The sequence below is a fragment of the Nilaparvata lugens genome, chromosome 3 (assembly GCF_014356525.2).
Source record: "Nilaparvata lugens isolate BPH chromosome 3, ASM1435652v1, whole genome shotgun sequence".
Classification (NCBI taxonomy): Eukaryota; Metazoa; Arthropoda; class Insecta; order Hemiptera; family Delphacidae; genus Nilaparvata; species Nilaparvata lugens.
This window is the reverse complement of record NC_052506.1, coordinates 5,999,921-6,020,386: the sequence shown is the minus strand read 5'-3', so window position 1 is coordinate 6,020,386 and position 20,466 is coordinate 5,999,921. Positions and strand designations below refer to the sequence as shown.

Here is a 20,466-nt window from a genome sequence, read left to right as displayed (position 1 = left end):
TGCAGTGGAGATGCCTGACTCCCAAACAGAGGTTCCTCGTACAAATCCTGCAGTGAGTAGAGTGACATTTCCAGGAGTTTAGGCTATTTTTCATCGAATTATAGAACCAAGAGTCCCGTTTTTCTGAATTTGACCAGGATGCTGTTGAAAATCTATTGCCTGTGATGGAAAGCTCCCTACCAGTCGGCTTCGGGGCACCTCCAGTCTAGTGGTATGTCTTGTATCGTTGCTGTGTATATTACACCTATTTGAAGCTGCTCCTGATTCCTCTCGATATACGTCAGCGAGCACAATGCATATTGACTGTAGGCCTACACTTTGAGTATCCTGAGATCCCCAATTAGTGGCCAGCAGTGATCCCTCGAGCTGAAAAATGACATTATCTTCTGTAGTAGCAGCAGCACGCATACACACACACCCACACACAGTCCAATACCCAAAAACCACTCTTTTGGACTCAGAGAACATTGAAACGTATAGAAATTTACAAATTGGGGTACCTTAATTTTTTCGGAAAGCAATACTTTCCTTACCTATGGTAAGGGCAAGGAAAGTAAAAATTAATGAATATCGAATAAGCATAATGTAAGTGCTTGTTTAAATTCAAGTATGTGGCAAGAGCTCATGTGCACAGCTTAACACAGCTAAGTTGAATGGTGATAATAATTGAATTGAATTTTCATTATCTATTTTAATTATTGTAATAGTTACTATCATAATTTTAATTTTCGAAATTGCATTTTTAATTTGAAATGGTTACAGACTATCAGCGAACGCAAGCAGTGCTGGTTTCTCTAGTCGCGTGGCGCACAAGGGAGCGGAAATGGCGGCTGCAGCCGCATCAGCTGTGACGCATCAGGCCAAATACGCAGGCGTCGGCGTCTTTCCAGTCGTCCAATTGCAGAGTCGCTCGCCCAAGCTCCGCCTCTCGGCTGCGCGCGCATCTTCTGCCTCTGTGCGCGTGCGCATTGCGCCTCCTGATACCAGGTTAGGTTGGGTTGAGTTATTCATTTGATCTGTAAGGGTCTTATGCTAATATTACGTTTAACGCTAAACCACGAATAATTATAATGTATTTCATACGGGGTTTAAACGAACATCTGACATCTCTTCTGTTTAAACAGAGTATCTGCATACGGGCCTTAGTTCTGTAATGCCGCATCCACACACTCGCCCATTTTTTTTTTTCATTTCCATTTTCCATCCCACTGACCACCCATGAAAGGGGTATACGGATTTATCAATTATATTCTTAGTCGTCAACCTTTCAAATCAAATCAAATCAAATTTATTTGTTTCCAACATTTACAGTATACACAATATATAAAAAGATATAATTGAAACAACACTCACATGGACACGCAGGTCTGTTTGTGAGTTGTTTGAGTTCGTGATTACATTATTTTAATTATTATAACTTGAGAGAAATTCCTGGAAATTAGAAATTCCTTTGCATTAGTCAGTCGTCTACTTAAATTCACGCACCCAATTAACCTCTTAATTTTACATCTACTGATTCTATTTAATTCGGACTTTTACTAAATCGAAATGACTGATTACCGAAAAACGTTTCAATTTGCCCCTCTGGATGGGTAACACCCATTCAGAGGACCGAGGCTCGCACACCGTTACATGATGTTTTTCCGATAACGTCTCAATACGAACTGTGGCCTTTTCACTGAAAATTATTCCCCCTCCACGAGCGTTGAGTATAACTTCCAGTGGAAAAGCCAAAGCTGCAAAAAGGTCAATGCTCGTACAATTCCCAAATACAGTAGCTTTTTCGACAAGAAATTGAAACTGCATTTGAAAAATGCACGAAAATTGCTTTAATTTTGACAAATAAGCAACAAGTTAGCAAATTCAAACAAGACAGAGTCAATTCTCACAATAAAAACGTTGGGTTCAACATAACCAAAGTTCATTCCAGTTCTAAAAACCTGAAAAATAATATAAGATACACAAAAAACAACTACAATAATACCCACTCAATATACACATTATTATATATGTGTAGGTGATGAAAAGACCACAGGTTGTGTTAGTGGCGCATCAGTTTGTACACAACTTGACGTGAAACGCGCTTTTTTCAATATGACGATTTTCTTCGGAAATTCCCAAAATTCTTCAGTTTGTTTGGGAAGGAAAGACTGCTTAATCTCCAGAATCAACATGTTCAGCTCTTATTGGATGTACTCTAGGGGCCGGTTTCCGAGCTCGGGATTTGGCTAAGTTCTAGACTTTAAACAGCTGGAGTAAGAAAATTGGCTTTCCGAAACGGGGCGTAGTCGTAGTCATTGTCAAAGTCACGTTTGAAATTTCAAAAAACTAGAAAATTAAACACGAAATAAAAAGAGAAAATTATGTAAAGTTTCAGCTATTCTGAATTATTCATAAATGTTTAATTCCGTCAAGGAAAAACGTTTCCAATTATAGAAATGAGAAAATTAAAACTGTGACTACTGTTATAAAAACTGCGACTATGCCCCGTTTTGGAATAGTTATTTGTGCAACTAGTGCGCAAAGTGACAGTTTGCTGCACCGAAAGAAACGTTTACGCCCGAGCCGTAGGCGAGGGCGGAATGGTTTGTTGAGTGCAGCAGAGGAACTTTGCGCACGTATTTCACATTAAGTTTTTCCTACAGTTACCATTGAATATGAAAAGTGGTTGATTATGGGTAAAATTGCCTGAAATCCATCAAATGTTTTTCTGTGTAATTTTATTATTGATAAAAACCTTAATTTATTGTCAAATTGAATAAAAATGTTGTCCTTGGTTATAATATCTAATACTAATAATTTGCGCGTTGTGCTTCGTTGCACCTCTGCTCACTATAGCAGCCCAGTCACTGTTACCAACTTCATTTTGATTTTGCTGCACTGTTGCTCCATATAACCTACTAAGTATTTTGCGTTGCCATGTTGCAAATCTGGAGTGCAGAAAAATTTTTCCCGCACTAGAGCGGAAAAGTGATTCTTTGCGTTCTGTAATCAGTGCAGCAATGGCCACTTTTCAACGTAACTGTAGGAAAAGATAATTTTCTGACTCCAACTGTTTAAAGTCTAGAACTTAGCTAAATCCCGAGCTCGGAAACCGGCCCAAAGTGAAATTTGCAATGAAAACTGATGACTAGATTTGCTAAATTTGATCAATTTTGTTTGATTTCAGTCCTCTGTGTGGTGGTGGTATGAGTACAACTGACTTTTCAAACGTGACTGAAGGTGAAGACTCTGTAAAATCTGTTCTGCAAGTGTTGAAAGAAATATCGCGAAAACGGATACATTCACAGGTAATCAACATTCTTTCTTCTAATTAGACTTTGAAAATTAGCACGACTAGTTTCAACATTTATGGCATTCTCAAGAGTCAAAAAATTTGTCCCTTGAAAATATCAATTTCGAAACTAGTCTTGTTAAATCTCTGAATATTCCCTACAAAGTAACTATCAAAAGAAAAAGTAAATTCGTATGGATTTTGTTGGTGGGGAGTCCCTTGCGGGAAGGTCCCACCGCCTGAATATATAATTTAAGCCGTCAATGGGCCTTACGACTGTCATACTTCTGCCGGGACCGACAGTTTAACGTGCTCATCCGATAACACGGGAGTGATCTGGTTAAAAAACTTCTGCTTATGAGAGGGTTTGAACCCGGGATTTATCAATTTTTAAAGGTAACTAATAATTCTCTTTAATTGATCATTTAACTAGCCCTATTAAAATACTTTATTAGAAAATGTTATTTGTTTCAATAGTTGTTTTTTGAGCTAGTTATGATTATTAGTTATTAGTTATTGAGTTACTATTGTGTTTTGAGGTGTGTTCAGTTTTGTTTTAAAACTATTTCAATTTTTATAGTTGAAAAGAATCTTCTTGATACCGTACCTAGTAAGCCACCTTTGAAAATAATATAATTAACCTTCCGGCAGTCGCGCTGTTGTAAAAAGTACAATAGTGTTAGTGCCGGTTGCACAGCAGTCGTTCATATTTTAACCGTGATTAATTCCTCGAGAACCAATCAGAGAAGCCGTCTTATCAGAAAGGCCTTCTATGATTGGTTCTCGTGGAATTAATCACGGTTAAAATTTAACCGGCTGCTGTGCAACCGGGCCTCAGTTTTTTTGCTGCACAAAACTATTGAATGGAGTGGTGTCAGTGAATGAGTCACCTATGCATTCCAAAACTTTCTCCCCATCACTCCACTGAGTTGCAGTATCAACCGAGCAATGATTCAGTCTTTAGGTGCCATTTAGTCGCAACAGTGCGTAAGTCGCACTGTGCATAAGATAGGGAAAGACTGTATATGGGGACTGTAAACAAATCAACAACACGGAATTGATGTACCTTATTGGGCTATGAAATGGTAATCATCCAAATGTTCATAGGCGTAAAATAATCCTAGAAGATGGAAATAGTTATTTGTGCAACTAGTGCGCAAAGTAACAGTTTGCTGCACCGAAAGAAACGTTTACGCCCGAGCCGTAGGCGAGGGCAGAATGGTTTGTTGAGTGCAGCAGAGGAACTTTGCGCACGTATTTCACATTAAATTTTTCCTACAGTTACCATTGAATATGAAAAGTGGGTAATTATGGGTGAAATTGCCTGAAATCCATCAAATGTTTTTCTGTGTAATTTTATTATTGATAAAAACCTTAATCCTAAAATCCTAAAGTCCTCGCTGTCCTTGGTTATAATATATACTTAATAAGGTGCTCGTTGTGCTTCGTTTGACCTCTGCTCACTATAGCAGCCCAGTCACTGTTACCAACTTCATTTTGATTTTGCTGCACTGTTGCTCCATATAACCTACTAACTATTTTGCGTTGCCATGTTGCAAATCTGGAGTGCAGAAAAAATTTTCCCGCACTAGAGCGGAAAAGTGATTCTTTGCGTTCTGTAATCAGTGCAGCAATGGCCACTTTTCAAGGTAGGAAAAAGTAATTATATAATTAATTAATTATTATGTTTCGACGTTAGAGTACATAACACTTGAAAAATTTGATGTTGTAAAAATTACAACACGCGACTGCTCGTGTGATTGAGTAGGGCGCGACTACCGGATGGCTAAATTAGAATAGGCTGGATAGTCATTGCTTCCAGAATCTTAAGGCGTATAAAGTCTTGAATCCAAGACCAAGGTACTTCAACTTCTCAATACTATAACACTTTAGTGTATTAAGTGTATGAGTCAATTTTGGTTTCAATTGATGATAATTATCTGGTCTCAGCAGTAATAAATGTGTATTTCTAGTATAAACTACTGTAGGCCAAAAAATAACTTGTTTATTCACTTTCTTGATACCTATTGCTTGATTGCTTAATCTGTTTTTCTGTTTGTAGGTTGACGAGGATGCAGATGAAGCTGTGAAAAAGCCGAAGAAGGACAGAATCGATGAGAATCTCTCAAAGACTCTTGATTCAGCTGTACAGTGAGTAAACTATTTAATAACCACTTTTCCATTGAAAATTTAATGTTAATCTATAATGGGACCCCTTTACTTCAGTATTTGACTGTATAATAGCATGGAGAAACAATAGCGTAAGTATATCCCATGGCGTTTATGTCGCAACTTTTACTGTTATCTCAAGCTGATAGTCCACGTATTTCTTTTCTGTGAAGCTTTATGACGCTGGTAGTCTCTCATATTGTGCCGTTCATACACTCTTACCCGGTCAAAACAGTGAAATCGACAGTAATCGGCTTGAGATAACAGTAAAAGTTGCGACATAAACGCCCTATACCATGGGATATCTACTTACGCTATTGTTTCTCCATGATAATAGTATAAAGAAAAGATATAATGAGAAGATATCATCCCATGTTCATCCCATGTACATGTTCGTTCATCCCATAATATAGGTCGTTAAAGTTCCAAATTTTTAGCCTGAACTAACAATGATTTTGAGGCTTGAACAAACAATGTAATTTGGAAGAAATGCCCTGTACCATTTTCTCAACTCATGCCGATTACTGTAGACTACTGTCTATTATTTTTGTTTTGGATGTGTGAGAGTGTAAAAACGACACAGTATGAGAGACTACCAGCGTCACATAGCTTTAAGAAAAAGAACTACTAGGACTAACGGCTTAAGATTACACTGAAAAATGACACATAAACGCCCTAAAACATAGAATATCTTTATACAGGGTGTTTACGAACTCCCTATCAATACTCTAGAGCATTGTTCCTGGGTAAAAAACATATTTAAATTGTCCAGAAGTCTTCAGTTACTCACACAGCGGCCATTTTGATTTTTCACTTATTATTTTTTTTACTAAATAGAGGTTAAACATACGAAATTGAAACTTTGCATGATCATTTTTATAACAACTGGACAAAGCTAGAAAAAATTATGATAATTTTTCAAATTCATAAAACAAGATGGCGGCCATTTGAAATTTTGTTTCTTAAATAACTCAGAAACCGTTGGTTTTACAAAAACTTTACAAGAATAACGGTTTTTAGTAAATTTAATTGCCAGTCGATTGGTACCAGAGTTTTAAAGATTGGGCCAATATTAGCTGAGATATGGCAGCTTTAGTGGTTGGTGACCACTGCAAGTTTGTTGCAGTACAAACCAAGGAGTCGCCTCAATGATGCAACAATCTCTATTTGCATTGCATGTTACTTATAAGCAATTCTAGGACATTTCAAACAATAAAATAACGTTACATAACCTATAAATGATCATGTGACGTTTTGCATGATCATTTATAACAACTGGACAAAGCTAGAAAAAAATTATGATAATTGGTCAAATTCATAAAACGAAATGGCGGCCATTTAAAATTTTGTTTCTTAAATAACTCAGAAACCGTTGGTTTTACAAAAACTTTACAAGAATAACGGTTTTTAGTAAATTCAATTGCCTATCGATTGGTACCAGAGTTTTAAAGATTGGACCAATATTAGCTGATATATGGCAGCTTTAGTGGTTGGTGACCACTGAAAGTTTGTTGCAGTGCAAACCAAGGAGTCGCCTCAATGATGCAACAATCTCTATTTGCTTTGCATGTTAATTGTAAGCGATTTTAGGTCATTTCAAACAATAAAATAACGTTACATAATCCTCTAAAGGTGGGTCACCATCCACTAAAGCTGCCATATCTCAGTTAATATTGGTCCAATCGTTAAAAATCTGGTACCAATCGATAGGCAATTTAATTTACTAAAACAAGTTATTCTTGTAAAGTTTTTGTAAAACCAACGGTTTCTGAGTTATTTAAGAAACAAAATTTTGAATGGCCGCCATTTTCTTTTATGAATTGGAAAATTATCATATCAGCAACTCATGCTTTGTCCAGTTGTTATAAATGATCATGCAATGTTCCAATTTCGTATGTTTAACCATTATTTAGTAAAAAATAATAGGTGAAAGAAGCAAAATGGCCGCTGTGTGAGTAACTGAAGACTTGCGGACAATTTAAATATGATATTTAGATATGTTTTTTTACCTAGGAACAATGCCCTAGTATATTGGTAGGGAGTTCTTAAGCACTCTGTATGTTATCTTCTCTCTATGATTATTATGCGTAAAGCTTTTCTTGGCAGATCCTGTAAAGGATGTTCCGCCTTGTCATATTCATTTCCCAATAAGTGAACAAACATAGGCTATATTGGGTTGATTTTCACAATTACTAGAGATTTTCGCTTTCATTCTCACTTCCGAATAAATTTTTTCCTCCACCTCCTGTCTAAAGTGCTTACTTTACTCCCTGGAACATAATACTAAAGTGTCACTTTTTCGCTCTCGGGAGGAAAAAACAGGAAAACTCCTTAGAGCTTAAAAGTAACTCCATTTAAATAACATGGGAAGTATCTCTATTTTAAAAACGTACATTTGAAATAGGTTAGAAGGTCTAAGCTCAGATGAGGAAGTATATAGAGTAGTCATTAAACCAACTAAATTCAATTCCTCAACCAGACATTTTGATCAATATATGAAATTTATGTTTGTATGGTAAAATTATTACAAACTTCATATCACTATACTAAAAAAATGTATAAAATTTCTTTTTTATCCCATGTTATTCAAAATAACAGCCAACGAATATTCCTCATTAACTAATCAAATTTGAAACGGGAACTTCATCATAGCTGTAGTTGTGGCGTCCATTGTTGTTACAACTTTTGCGGAAAGATAGCGCTTAGCGCTGTCGGCGGAGAACTCTGATTACAAGCCAGCTGTTTCTGTTTACTTTTTAGATTATGTTGTAACACATTGTTTGGTCAAGTACGTTTTTAAAAAAATATTTTATTTGCAGTTGTTATAAAAATGTAGGTGGAGGAAAAATGTTGTGTATATCACGTGTGAAAAATGTTTTTTCTCCCTCAGGAACATTGTTGCCTTCGGCTTCGCCTCGGGCTTCAAACTTTTCCCTCAGGGAGAAAAACAGTACTTTTCACTCAAGATATACAAATGACTATTAAATAGTTTTTGTGATATACAAATGGCTATTAAATAGAAATGTTCATACTGTGAATTCAAAAACTAATAGAAAACATTGGGCCATATGAATAAAGTTAAGCATTTGCTTATACTTCTAAAAAATGGAGCTTCATTTTCTCTGAATAAACGTGAGCAAAACCTTTTGCTCATGTTCATCAAAAAAATAGTTTGAGAATTTTCTCAAAAGTAAAAGCTTATGCTCAAAATTGTATTGATAAACTAGAGCATTTGCTCAACTTTGAAGCAAATTGCTTCAAAAAAGGTGAGTCTTGTCTGAAGCAGCTTTTCACCTTTTGTTGATAGTAAAATGAATAGAATATGTTTTTATTTCACAGAAAAACAAATAAAATACGGCACAATAATAGTAGATAGTGGAGCCACTTCCATAAAATGGCTCAACTAATTCGTGTGAGTAAGAGGAAACTATACCAGGAAGAGGAAAGAATACGATGTAAGAGGAAACTATACGATCACAACCAAAAGTTGAGAACCATAAATCTCTTTTCAGATTCAATCATGATATATTTTACCATTATTCCTACAAAAAAATAAATACAAAATATACCTATCCGATATAAAGATAACCATCACAGAATAGGAAATAGGCATTTAAGAAGATGATAGTGTTGACGATTATAAGAACGCTATTGAGATTATAAGATTATGCTAAAGATTATTATAGAAATGACATTTTTTCACGCTATTATTTAAAAATTCAGAACTCAACTAACCTAAAACTCAATTCATGGATAGAGAACAGCCAGACAACCAAACACAAGCGGTGTCTTCACTTGCATATTATTTAGCGCTTACTTGAGCTATAAAAACAAAGTAAGGCCACAAAGGCAAATCAGCTGATGACAAATCTTTAAAGTATGTGAGCATTTGCTCCAGAGTTCAGGAGCATAAGGTAAAGCTTATTCATATAAAAATGAGCAAATGCTTATGCTTCTACCTAATGCTCATGAGCAAAACCTTATGCTCCATGCTTTTGCTCATGAGCATTTGCTCTGGTTTTATTCATATGGGCCCTTAAGTTGCATGCTCATGCTCATGAGCAAATGCTCTGGTTTTATTCATATGGCCCATTCTTTCTCGATGATAATTGGGCCCTAAACTGAAGTGTTTCATTTGCTATTTTGTGAATAAACTTATTGATTTGCTAATCTGTTGTTAATTTCAGAAACAAACGCGGCCGCGAAGACTCGCCGCGCAGCAGCGATGAGGTGAAACGGCAGCGCCGTAACGGAGCAGCGGTAGCTGTCACAACTAGAAGCAACGAGATCATGAGTTCACTGAGCTCCAGTCTCAGCGTCAAGCCGCCACATCTCTGCAAGCCGGTCAAGGGCACCAAGCGGAAGGCTCACGGTATGAAACAAGCCACCAATACACATAGAAAATATTGTACAGGCACTGTCAATATACGAGGGTTGTCTCAGAATTAAGTTACACTATTTTTGACCGAGCGAAGTGAGGTTTTGGCATTTCTCTTAATGTTTAAATGTTTGAATGTTTATATGTTGCGCATTTACGGCGAAACGCGGTAATAGATTTTCTTGAAATTTGACAGGTATGTTCCTTTTTTAATTGCGCGTCGACGTATATACAAGGTTTTTGGAAATTTTGCATTTCAAGGATAATATAAAAGGAAAAAGGAGCCTCCTTCATACGCCAATATTAGAGTAGAAATCAGACTATAGAATTATTCATCATAAATCAGCTGACAAGTGATTACACAGATGTGTGGAGAAGCCAGTCCATTGCTGTATTTCCATAAGGTCTATAGTTTCAATCAGGTACTTGTGGATGAGAATACTGCGTGAGGTCTACTGTTCACAGAGCTACTAGTATTGTACATGGGAGGAAAAGGCTAAAATTCTCAGGGAACTTTCTTCCAGGTTTAGTCAAATTTCATTTATCGCCGAAGACTCTCTTCTTCCAGGTTTAGTGGCAGTGCTGTAACATTTTCATGAGTCTAACATGATTTTTTTCATTTACAATGCAAATGCCACTAATGTTATAACATTGGTATAAAATAATAATAAGCTAGTCTTGTGCTATTTCTCTTCCAAATTTATAGGTGACAAATTCCAAGATAAGGTTAGAATTTCACGTGTACAATTTTTATAAAATTTTAGTCCAAAATAAACATGAAAACTATAAATTTTGAATTTAGATGGTTTGGATTAATAAATTGATTAGAAATATTCCACTCAATTACCACTTGTTACAAATAATATTGAGTTATTTATGAAAATTTGGAACTAGTCAAGAAACACAAACTTGTAAACACTAAAGCTCAGCTGACTATTCATTCGTCAGTTCGGAGCAATCCAATATGGAGCTACCACTCACTTCTACCGCCGATTGCAACTTACTTTTTGACGTCCGTTGTAGAAATGCATAGAAGTGAATTGGTGACAACACACGAGGTACGTGCGTACCAAGTAACGGAAGTCATAATGGACGGTGATTTTTGAACTGCGCAGAAATGCTACAACGCACGTCGAGACATGCAAAAGCTATTGTTTCGTCTGGTTCCATTGCGTAAAGCCAACTGACGTTGACGCACCACACTCAATGCTCGTGTGGTGTCACTGGCGACGGCCGCAAAAAGTAAGTTGCAACGGACGCACTATGTGCGCTCGTGTGGCCCTAGCCTCATCCGTTTGGGAAAGAATAAATTGCAACTGATATTCACCGCGTGTTGTGTAGTGTGTATAGAGACGACGCTATGTCAAGGCCAATTGCTTCTTGTGGGCCAATCCTCTGTTTAAGGAAGCATAACAACTAACAACAAAGCGGCTGTCCATCCACGCCACGCCCCCAAACATTGTCAAATATGTCCGAAGATTGTAACTGCTCTTTTTTTCAAGTTCAGATAGTAACTGCAAAGTCATCACTGATGGAAGTGACTGAGATGAGAATGTTAAGATGGATATGTGGGGGGGGGGTTACAAGAAGAGATAAAATAAGAAATGAATTGATTAGAGGCACTGTAAAAGTTGGACCACTGGGAAAGAAAATGCAGGAGACAAGGATGAGGTGGTTTGGGCATGTACAGCGACGGGAGGAGGATTATGTTGCACGAAGAGTGCAGGATTTGGTTTTGGATGGTGTGAGAGGACGAGGTAGAGCTAGGATGAGGTGGGGAGATAAAATAGCGGCTGACTTGCGGGAGATTGATTGATTGCGTACTTTATTTATGTAGATTACAATATATACTGGCTTATACACTTATATACAATAGCTTACAATACAGCAAAATTATAGATGAATTTACATAATATAGACTAAGAGAATAATTATTGAACTGTATATGATATGAAAAAGCAATTTGTAATATAATAACTATAGATAATAATTATATTGTTATGCATCTACATAAATTGGCGGAGCTTTGGACATATCAATGTCCATTCTTCGGAAAGAATATTAAAAATATCCTCCCCACTGATTCTCTACCAAAGAGTGTGGTTGGGGAGAGAAGAGAGTGGTTGGAGGAGAGAGGAAGCATTGGATAGGGCTTTGTGGAGAGGCAGACTAAGAGAAAGGAATGCCGACCCCATTTAAATGGGAAAAGGCACAGCCAAAGAAGAAGAAGAAGAAGTTAGTAACTGCAATATTTACCAATGATCTGTGGTCTATAGTGAGGTCCACGTTATTTATAATGGCAGTGGAGAAAGCTAGGTGAAGAGCGTTGCCGTTCTCTGCCTTGTCTCTGCCTTCTATAGATGATAGATGATACCGGTATATCTTATGTGCCATTTGAAATGGCATGAATCTTTGGTTTTCATTCGAATGTCATTGTCTATTATGTTGAAGTTTTAATTTATATCAGGAATTAGGATTAGAATATTAATGACATTTGAAAAATTAGTACGACGTAATCATCTATTAATGTGATTTTTGTGAATGTAATGAATAGTTTAAAGTGTGATTACTGTGTTAATTGAATACCAACTCAACTCATTTGTATAGCTGTGTTATTAACAAATAAAACGATTATTACTAATGTGATTTGTTTTAATTGCGTTGTTTGATGTGTTTTTCAGCTGTAGATTGGTCTCGATGCTCGACTCCGGTGACTGGCAAAGTGCTCAAAGTGAATACGTCTCCAAACCAAGATCAAACTCCTATGCCTTCCAAACCTCAGGTAAGCCTCAGTATACACTCTACAATCTTCAATCATATATCGACAGATTTCAGCAAAACTGAATGAATTTCTAAGGTGATCAGTTTATAAAAATAGGATAGTTAGTTAGTTTAATTTTCGTCATATAGCACTACAAAATCAAGCAAAGATTGGTAGTATATGACACGTCAAAAGTATTGAGTACAGTACTCAAAAAAAGTAATACTAAAAGAGAGAGAGAGAGGAGAGAGAGAGAAAGAAGAAAATCAGAACATACAAAGGAGTTGAAAATATGCTTGCAAAAAATGCCTGCTAGGTAATATCTGATAGGTAATAGTGGTGCTGTTAACAAACGGTCATCCATCCAATCCGAGTACAACCATAGACGAAAGATAATCACAAGAAAATTTCTCCTTTGCGATCTGTAGGATTTTATTGTAAATTCTAGGACCTAAATTTAAATTTATGTAAATTCTAAAATGTAAATATAAATGTAAATCTAAATGTAAATTCTGATATTGTACAGATCTCTGATCAAAAGCTGTGTTCATTCTGGGAACGAGAAGAAAATTCAGATTTCTAATTCTGGTGTTGTGGCTGTAGAAAATTAAGTCGGTAAAATTTGTATTCTTCTTAATATAAATTACTTAAACTAATACATATAACTGTCTGACGCTGAGAACTCTACTTTCGGTGAACAATTCACTTGTTGGAAAACGGTTGTTTCTGTTTGTCATAACCTTAAGAATACGTTTCTGAACTTTAAAATTGAGTCTTTTAAGTTGTAATTTGCTGAACCTCAAACCAACAGTACATATCTCAAAAGTGACTCTACAAGTGAGAAATGTACTATTTTAATCATATCTTTACTAATTATATGACGAAGCTAGTAGAACTTATAAATGAGCTTTCTTATTTTCTTAGTTGTGTACGATATATGCTCAATGCAAGGGTTCAGTATATTACTTATTTATTTATTTATTCCTTGTAACATAAAGTAATATTATGTTGCCTACTGTAAGTTGGAAGTAGTGATTACTTACTTACTTGGCGCTACAGCTCATTTAGAGCCTTGGCCTCCTTCAAAAAGCCTCTCCACCCTTCTCTTAATAAAGGGACAGTTTTGGATGAACATGCCGACCTTTCCCCCAATCATTTATATGATTTGTGCATTATTTATTTATTTATTCAATCATTCAGAATTTTACAACTTACAGAAAAGTACCAGAGGCTAACTTAAGCCCAAAACGGTTCCAATTCTAATTTTTACAACAGTCCAAATGTAACTAAAGGTTATGTGTCATTTCAAAATTCTTCAATTACACACTCAATTTACAATCCATACACACAAAATATGTAAAATAAAATATATAATCAATGTAAAATAAATTCAACACATCATTTTGGTATTTTTTTAGGATGAGTCAACACCGCAGCAAGTGGCACAGAGCCAGCCACCACCTTGTGAGGTGCGCAGTGGCGTTGTGTGCATCGAACCAGGCCAGCGGCGGCTGCTGGCAAGGGGCGGAGCCAACGTGCGAGTGCCGGCCAATGGCGGCGAGCCTGTGACGTCATCGTCGCCGTCCGATGACACGCCCCCTCCAAGCCACGCTCCACCTTCGCCCGCCCCCTCTTCGCATCTGCTCCGTCAGATGAACGATCCCGGACAACGGCTGAAGGACATGTTGGCGGCTATCAACGGTGGAGGTGAGTCCACAATAGATGAATATTTTATTATACAGGATGAGTCATATTGAACTTTCCGGTTTTGGAAGGGCGTTGCACGGAGAAGGGAAGGAGCAGAAGGGTGGGGGTTGTGTCATTAGACGCGCCATGACCTGCGGTTTGAGTGTGAGCAATGGCTTTGTCGGGACAACGTCGTGCGTTCGTTGTTGAAGAGTTTATTAAAAATGGCGGCTCAGTGATCACAACACAGCGTGCGTTCCGTTTACATTTTGCTATTGGTCGACGTGATCCACACTGTCACTCGAGGGCTGTGGAGTGGTCGTCTGTGTAGGTTTCGTGAGTTATCCTCAACCTAGTATAGAAAATTCTGTTTGTTAACGGTTCTGGCGAGGTGAAAATGTGCCTCATCACTGAAGATCAAAACAGCAGTGCGGGGGATCTGCTGAATGTCGCGGCATAAATTTGTTGGCGTGTCTAATTCTCTAACTGTTAATTCTTGCACTACCTGAATCTTGTTTGGGTGAAATTTAAGGTCTCTATGCAGTATTCTGCGGATACTACTGAAAGATAATCCTAGTGAAGCGGCATGTTTCCGAACAGAACGCCGAGGGAATTGTTGAATTGAAGCCCGCACTCTATCCACGTTTTCCGCTGACATTGACGTCATAATTCGGCCTTGTGGTCCTGTTTTTAATGCTGATGATGTTGCTCTAAAATTTGATACCCAATTTCTGATTGTTGGTCCAACGGGAATGGGAACACGTGGACCAATAGCAAAATGTAAACGGAAAGTACGCTGTGTTGTGATCACGGAGCCGCCATTTTTAATAAACTCTTCAACTACGAACGCACGATGTTGTCCTGACCAAGACATTGCTCACATTAAAACTGCATATCATGGCGCGTCTAATGACACCATCCCCACCCTTCTGCTCCGCCTCTTCTCCGTGCAACGCCCTTCCAAAACCGGAAAGTTCAATATGACTCATCCTGTAGAAATTATTGCTTTCTGGGACGCCTTAAATTATTGAGAAATCAGGAACAATTTTGTGATTGAGACACCAAACGGATCGCCAAAATCTGGCGGACATTTTGTCTACACTATATTTACTCAAGTGTAATGCCGCATCCACACTCTCATCCAGTGCGTACAAATGTCGACGAGAGTGTGGATGGCTGCTTTGTCACGATCGCCTTCACTGGCCTTCGCTTGCCAGCGCTCCTATTTTTGTCGAGCGAAGGCGAGTGGCTAGCCGAGCATCCACAACTGATCTCATTGCATTGTGGATGGCAAGACCAAGCTTACCAGCCACTTGGTGGCTAGACCAAGCTTACCAGCACTTGGTGGCTAGACCAAGCTTACCAGCACTTGGCGATAGTGTGGACTAGGCATATAATGAGCACAACAAGTACTAATGCCCCCCCGACTCGCGTGGAAATTTGATTACCAACTGTTTAAAGAGACTGGTAGATTAATGTAATTTACGAGCCTTATCCTATACTATTAAACGAGCAACTACTGTTTATATGTTTAGATATTTTTTATGTTTGTATTTCACCGGATCTCGAAAACGGCTCTAACGATTCTCATGAAATTCAGAACATAGTAGGTTTATAATATAAAGATTCGTTTGCACTAGGACTCATCACTGGGAAAACTCGCTGAAGGACATTAAAAAGATAATTATTATTCATCCTTGGAAAAACAGCTGATAATAATTATTTCGTCGTCTGTTGGTGATGGAAGTGAGTGAGCAAGTTCATGTGTGTGGGACTGTGTCAAAATTATGACTCAGCTGTTTTGTGTACTTAGTGCCGGTTGCAAAAAAGCCGGGTTATTTTCAATCCTGATTAGTTCCAGTAGATCCATCTTTTTTCAATGGTCTTCTCTGATTTGGTTCACGTGAAGTTAATCAGGATTAAAATTTAACCGGCTTTTGTGCAACTGAGCCTTTGTAAGGGAAATTTTTGCATCCCACTGGGAATTAATCTCAATTTACTGTGATTAGATAGAACATTTCTGTATGAATGTTATTATAATTTCTTCTTTCGTAATAGATTTTTTATGCTTTTGTACTCCAGAGCGAAGCTCGGTCCCCGATATTATTCATTAAATCAACTATAGTCAGGTCAAAGTTATAATGGGCAGTATTTGATTAAAATGGTATTGCTATCCTTGTCTATCATTCGAAAGTAGATAGTGCTATCATTTCCTAGGTCCATATTAATATTAGAAATATTACTAATTAACACAATATTCAATCTCAATTATAAATCATTGAATAATAAAATATAATTGAGTATTTCAAACAAGAATGAACAGTTAATATTTATTTATTCATTAGTGGATACAATAATTGTTACAAATCATATAATATGATCGGGACAAACAACAGGCTTGCTCCAAAACTATTCTATTCCCAAATTTTGATAATAAATAACATGTCCAAAAAATAGGTTATGCTTGAAAGTTCAAATTCAATTTTTGTCTAAAAAATATATATGAGCTAAAAATTTGGAATTTAGTAAGATTAAATGACCAAAATTATAGTCAAATATTACACTTAATTATCACCGCACATTGAATAAATCTTAGACCAGTTATAGAATAGACACGCTGGGTAGTCTAGTCTCTGAAGCCAACATCTACTGCCATATCGCCCCATCGTGACGTCAGCATCGGATAGAAAACTTTCAGATTGTGTCTATTTCAGTTGGAAGTAAATTATTATTTATGAAAATAGTAAACTCCCGCTGCGCTCCTGATAAAATAGACACAATCTGCTATGGAAAACAATGTAAACAAACTGTACCAAAAAGTTACTGGCAGTTGGCTTCAACGACTTTCAGTATGAATATATAATGAGGCGTGTCTATTCTATAACTGGTTTAAGGAATAAATCAAGTTATTTCAGAGCATTTTTATAACTTGATAGTATTCAAATCGAAAGTCTTTAGAAAATATCACCTGGTATTACATGAGATGTACTGGTACCAGAGGAATTGCAGGCTTCCCACTATATGACTGTCGGGCGACGGAGCAGACAGTGCACCACATTATATTTTTGAATGTGAGAGACGTGCCTACCTGGGCGAGGCTTACGACGTCACTGTAGCCAGTCCCCATACAATACAGTACATTTCATCCGTCGACGTGCACTTATAAAATTGGAAAATTTTGAAAAAAAATGCCATAAGCTAAATAAATAAATAGCTATCCTCTGTAGAAGGCAGTGGCAAGGCAGAGAATCGGCAACGCTGCTCTCCTATCTTTCTCCACTACCTTTACAACGTGAACCTCAATATAGTCGAAGGTCTTCTATAGAATATTCGTCAACCTTTAATCAAAGTAGAGCTAATGAATTCGTAGCTGTTATTCTGATCTGTTGTCAAGTTTATTTGTTTGAAATCATCCATTCAAAAAGTTGTGGCTTTAAAGAGAGCATACTGCCGTTTTTTTTCACAAAAACATTATTCACAAGTAAGAATAGTGTGAAAGCCATAAGGATTTAGCTATGACTCAAATTGAGTTACTAAGTTGATTGAGTTGAATCACTGTTAATAGTCAAGACACAACCAAAGGTAAAGTCATGGCTGTGAAATTTACTTGGACTGTAGAAACAATTGAAATATTAATGTATGAGTAATACGTACGTGGGTTTTTCTTCAACATAAGATCTATTATCATACATATGGTGGAAATACGCATGATCATAATACTGTATGTGCCGGTTGCACAAAAGCCGGTTAAATTTTAACCATGATCAATATTCCATGAGAACCAATCAGAGAAGCCGTCCTATCAAAAAGACCTTCTTTGATTGGTTCTCGTAAAATAAAACACGATTAAAATTTAACCGGCTTTTGTGCAACCGGGCCTGTGATACGCATATGTATGATCAGAACATGATATAAGTGAATTGAAGATCTATCATCATAGGTATGATACTATACATAAGACTGTCTAATGGGGCTCTTAATGGGATTTATTCAAATTAAGTAATATAATTTAAATACAAATTAATTATAATTTGTAATTATTTGTAAAAGTAATTAGGCTTACAAACAAATTAATAAAATAAATATCATTAATTACAATATGGCTCTAACGGCAAAAAGGACTAATCAGTCTGAAGAGACTGCCAAGCATATCACACTGGATTGCGACAAGGTTTGCAACCAGGTGATGAAATGGATGTTAGTATAGGGAAAAACTCCTGGTTCTTGTAAAGGACATAGGTATTGGTTTGCCTAACTAACATACTACTTGGGAACACAATAAGCTTCGGTTGACGTGTGGGGTTCTTTGAACCTTTGGATCCTTGAATCCGTCCCTTCAAAAACAATAAACAATAATAGTTTGAATGAAATATGAACTTGAGCCTTCAGCCGATAGAATTTTAGCGGAGTTGTCAGATTGTATCAAATCGGATACAGGATATTTTATCGTATCTAACCACAGATCTGTAGTCGAAATTTTTACTTATGTTCTTGTATATTTGTTCATAAAGTTCTAGCGTGAGAATGAATATTTGTAACTTCTTTGATAAATATGAAAATCTAGTTGAATTTGAACACATTTCCTATAGATTTTTAAATTTTGTAAAAATATTTTATTCTCTTGAACCGTAATTTTTTGTACTGTTAGGAAGAAATTGATGTTTGCAGTTCTGTGGTTGAATCAGAAAATCAATCAAGTGGCACCATAGAGTAGAGATGCCGTTAAATTATTTGTCTCTTGATATTTCATTTTTGTCTCTGATTGCACTAACGCATCTGGCATTGCCGCTAGAAGGAGTTAGCCGTCTGAAGGCTCAAATGTCAACTGTTTATTATCCAGGCAGCATCTTGACGAAATCGGACTTTAATTGCCACCACAATAGTCTACGTAAGCAAAGAAAGACTAGTGTCTCAAGGTTCAGGGGCGAATCCATTTAGTACGGTCTATTTTGGATTAGATAATAATATTAAGATGATCAAGAGTAGGACAGTAGGAGAGAGAGATAACGATTAGATAGGAGAAGGCGGAAGTAAAAGGAAAAGAGCGAGAAGACGAAGTTTTTAAATTTTGTGAATACTAAATCTGTCTAGTTTGTAGAGTGTAGAGTAGACTCGTTTCCACGCGTATCAGTCGTCTGTGAATGATTTGATACACTGTGTTGCAGAAAAGTACGCTATGTGATACGTAAGGTATTGGTTTCGTTGCTTATGATACAAGAGGGTACTATGTTTATTGTTTGATTGTTTCATGTTTATCAAGAGTGTTATACATTGTTGTAGTTTGTCAACTTAGGTTATGTATTCAGTAACTCATTAAGGAATTTAATTTAATTAATCTGGGATTTTTTGACGATAATATATTATTATTAATGTGCTTTATTTTTGATTTTCACTAGGTAGTGTCTATGTGATTTATGTTGTTATGGTGATAATAGTTAGAGTGTAGTGTTGCAAACTTTGAAATTGATCATGATTAAGTGTTTCTGGTGTGATGTAAAGTTTGATAAACGTGTTTATAAGAAGTTTTGTATCGAGTGCAAGCACGCTTATCATAGTACATGTTTCCGAGTGCTAACTTCCGACAATCGGAAGGCACTTGGCTTACCGGATTCATCGGGTGGCGGTGTCGTTTGCGACAATTGTCGATTGGCCAAAATAACAGGTAGTCGACAAAAGTACGCCGATCCTAATGTGACTGATAAACGTTTGAAAAATGGTTGGAAAAGTCCTCTTGTCGAACTTATCGAAAGGAAGTTTTGTGAACAGAACTTTGTGATCGACGAATTGAGGGTATCTGTTGAGAAGCTGGCGGAAAAATTTGGTGAATTTATGAATGGTAGAATTAGGCCCAGTTATGATTTTGTTCATAAGGGATGTATTAGAAAGAAGTCCACCAGTAATGCGATTAAAATAGGATGCTTGGAGAATGACCTAGAAGATGATTCAAAATTATCCTCAAGACATGGGTTGAGAGGATTTGATATGGTTGATAATGTGAGAAATGATCTGTCTAGAAAGGGAGAAAATTATAAACAAGAAGGTAAACAGTGTTTTTCTCGCTCATTTTTAACTGGGTATTTTAACTGGCATTTTAAGATGGGTACAGACTCATGCGCCACAAACACGCATTTCACTTTTCATCAGCTGATGCTATTCTTATTGTATCTGTATTTGCACAGATACAGTAAGATATACAAA

At 36.8% G+C, this 20,466-nt stretch overlaps 1 protein-coding gene across 1 annotated transcript in view; it reads left to right on the top strand.

The window, feature by feature from the left end:
• Positions 1-20,466, top strand: part of LOC111045878 (mucin-19) — a 47,773-nt gene that overhangs the window by 8,032 nt on the left and 19,275 nt on the right. Inside the window, exons 3-7 of the mRNA XM_039422695.1 lie at positions 3,170-3,290; positions 5,337-5,425; positions 9,631-9,815; positions 12,503-12,603; positions 14,001-14,289. Of these exons, the coding sequence (XP_039278629.1) occupies positions 3,170-3,290; positions 5,337-5,425; positions 9,631-9,815; positions 12,503-12,603; positions 14,001-14,289 (785 nt within the window). The remainder of the gene's footprint in view (positions 1-3,169; positions 3,291-5,336; positions 5,426-9,630; positions 9,816-12,502; positions 12,604-14,000; positions 14,290-20,466) is intronic.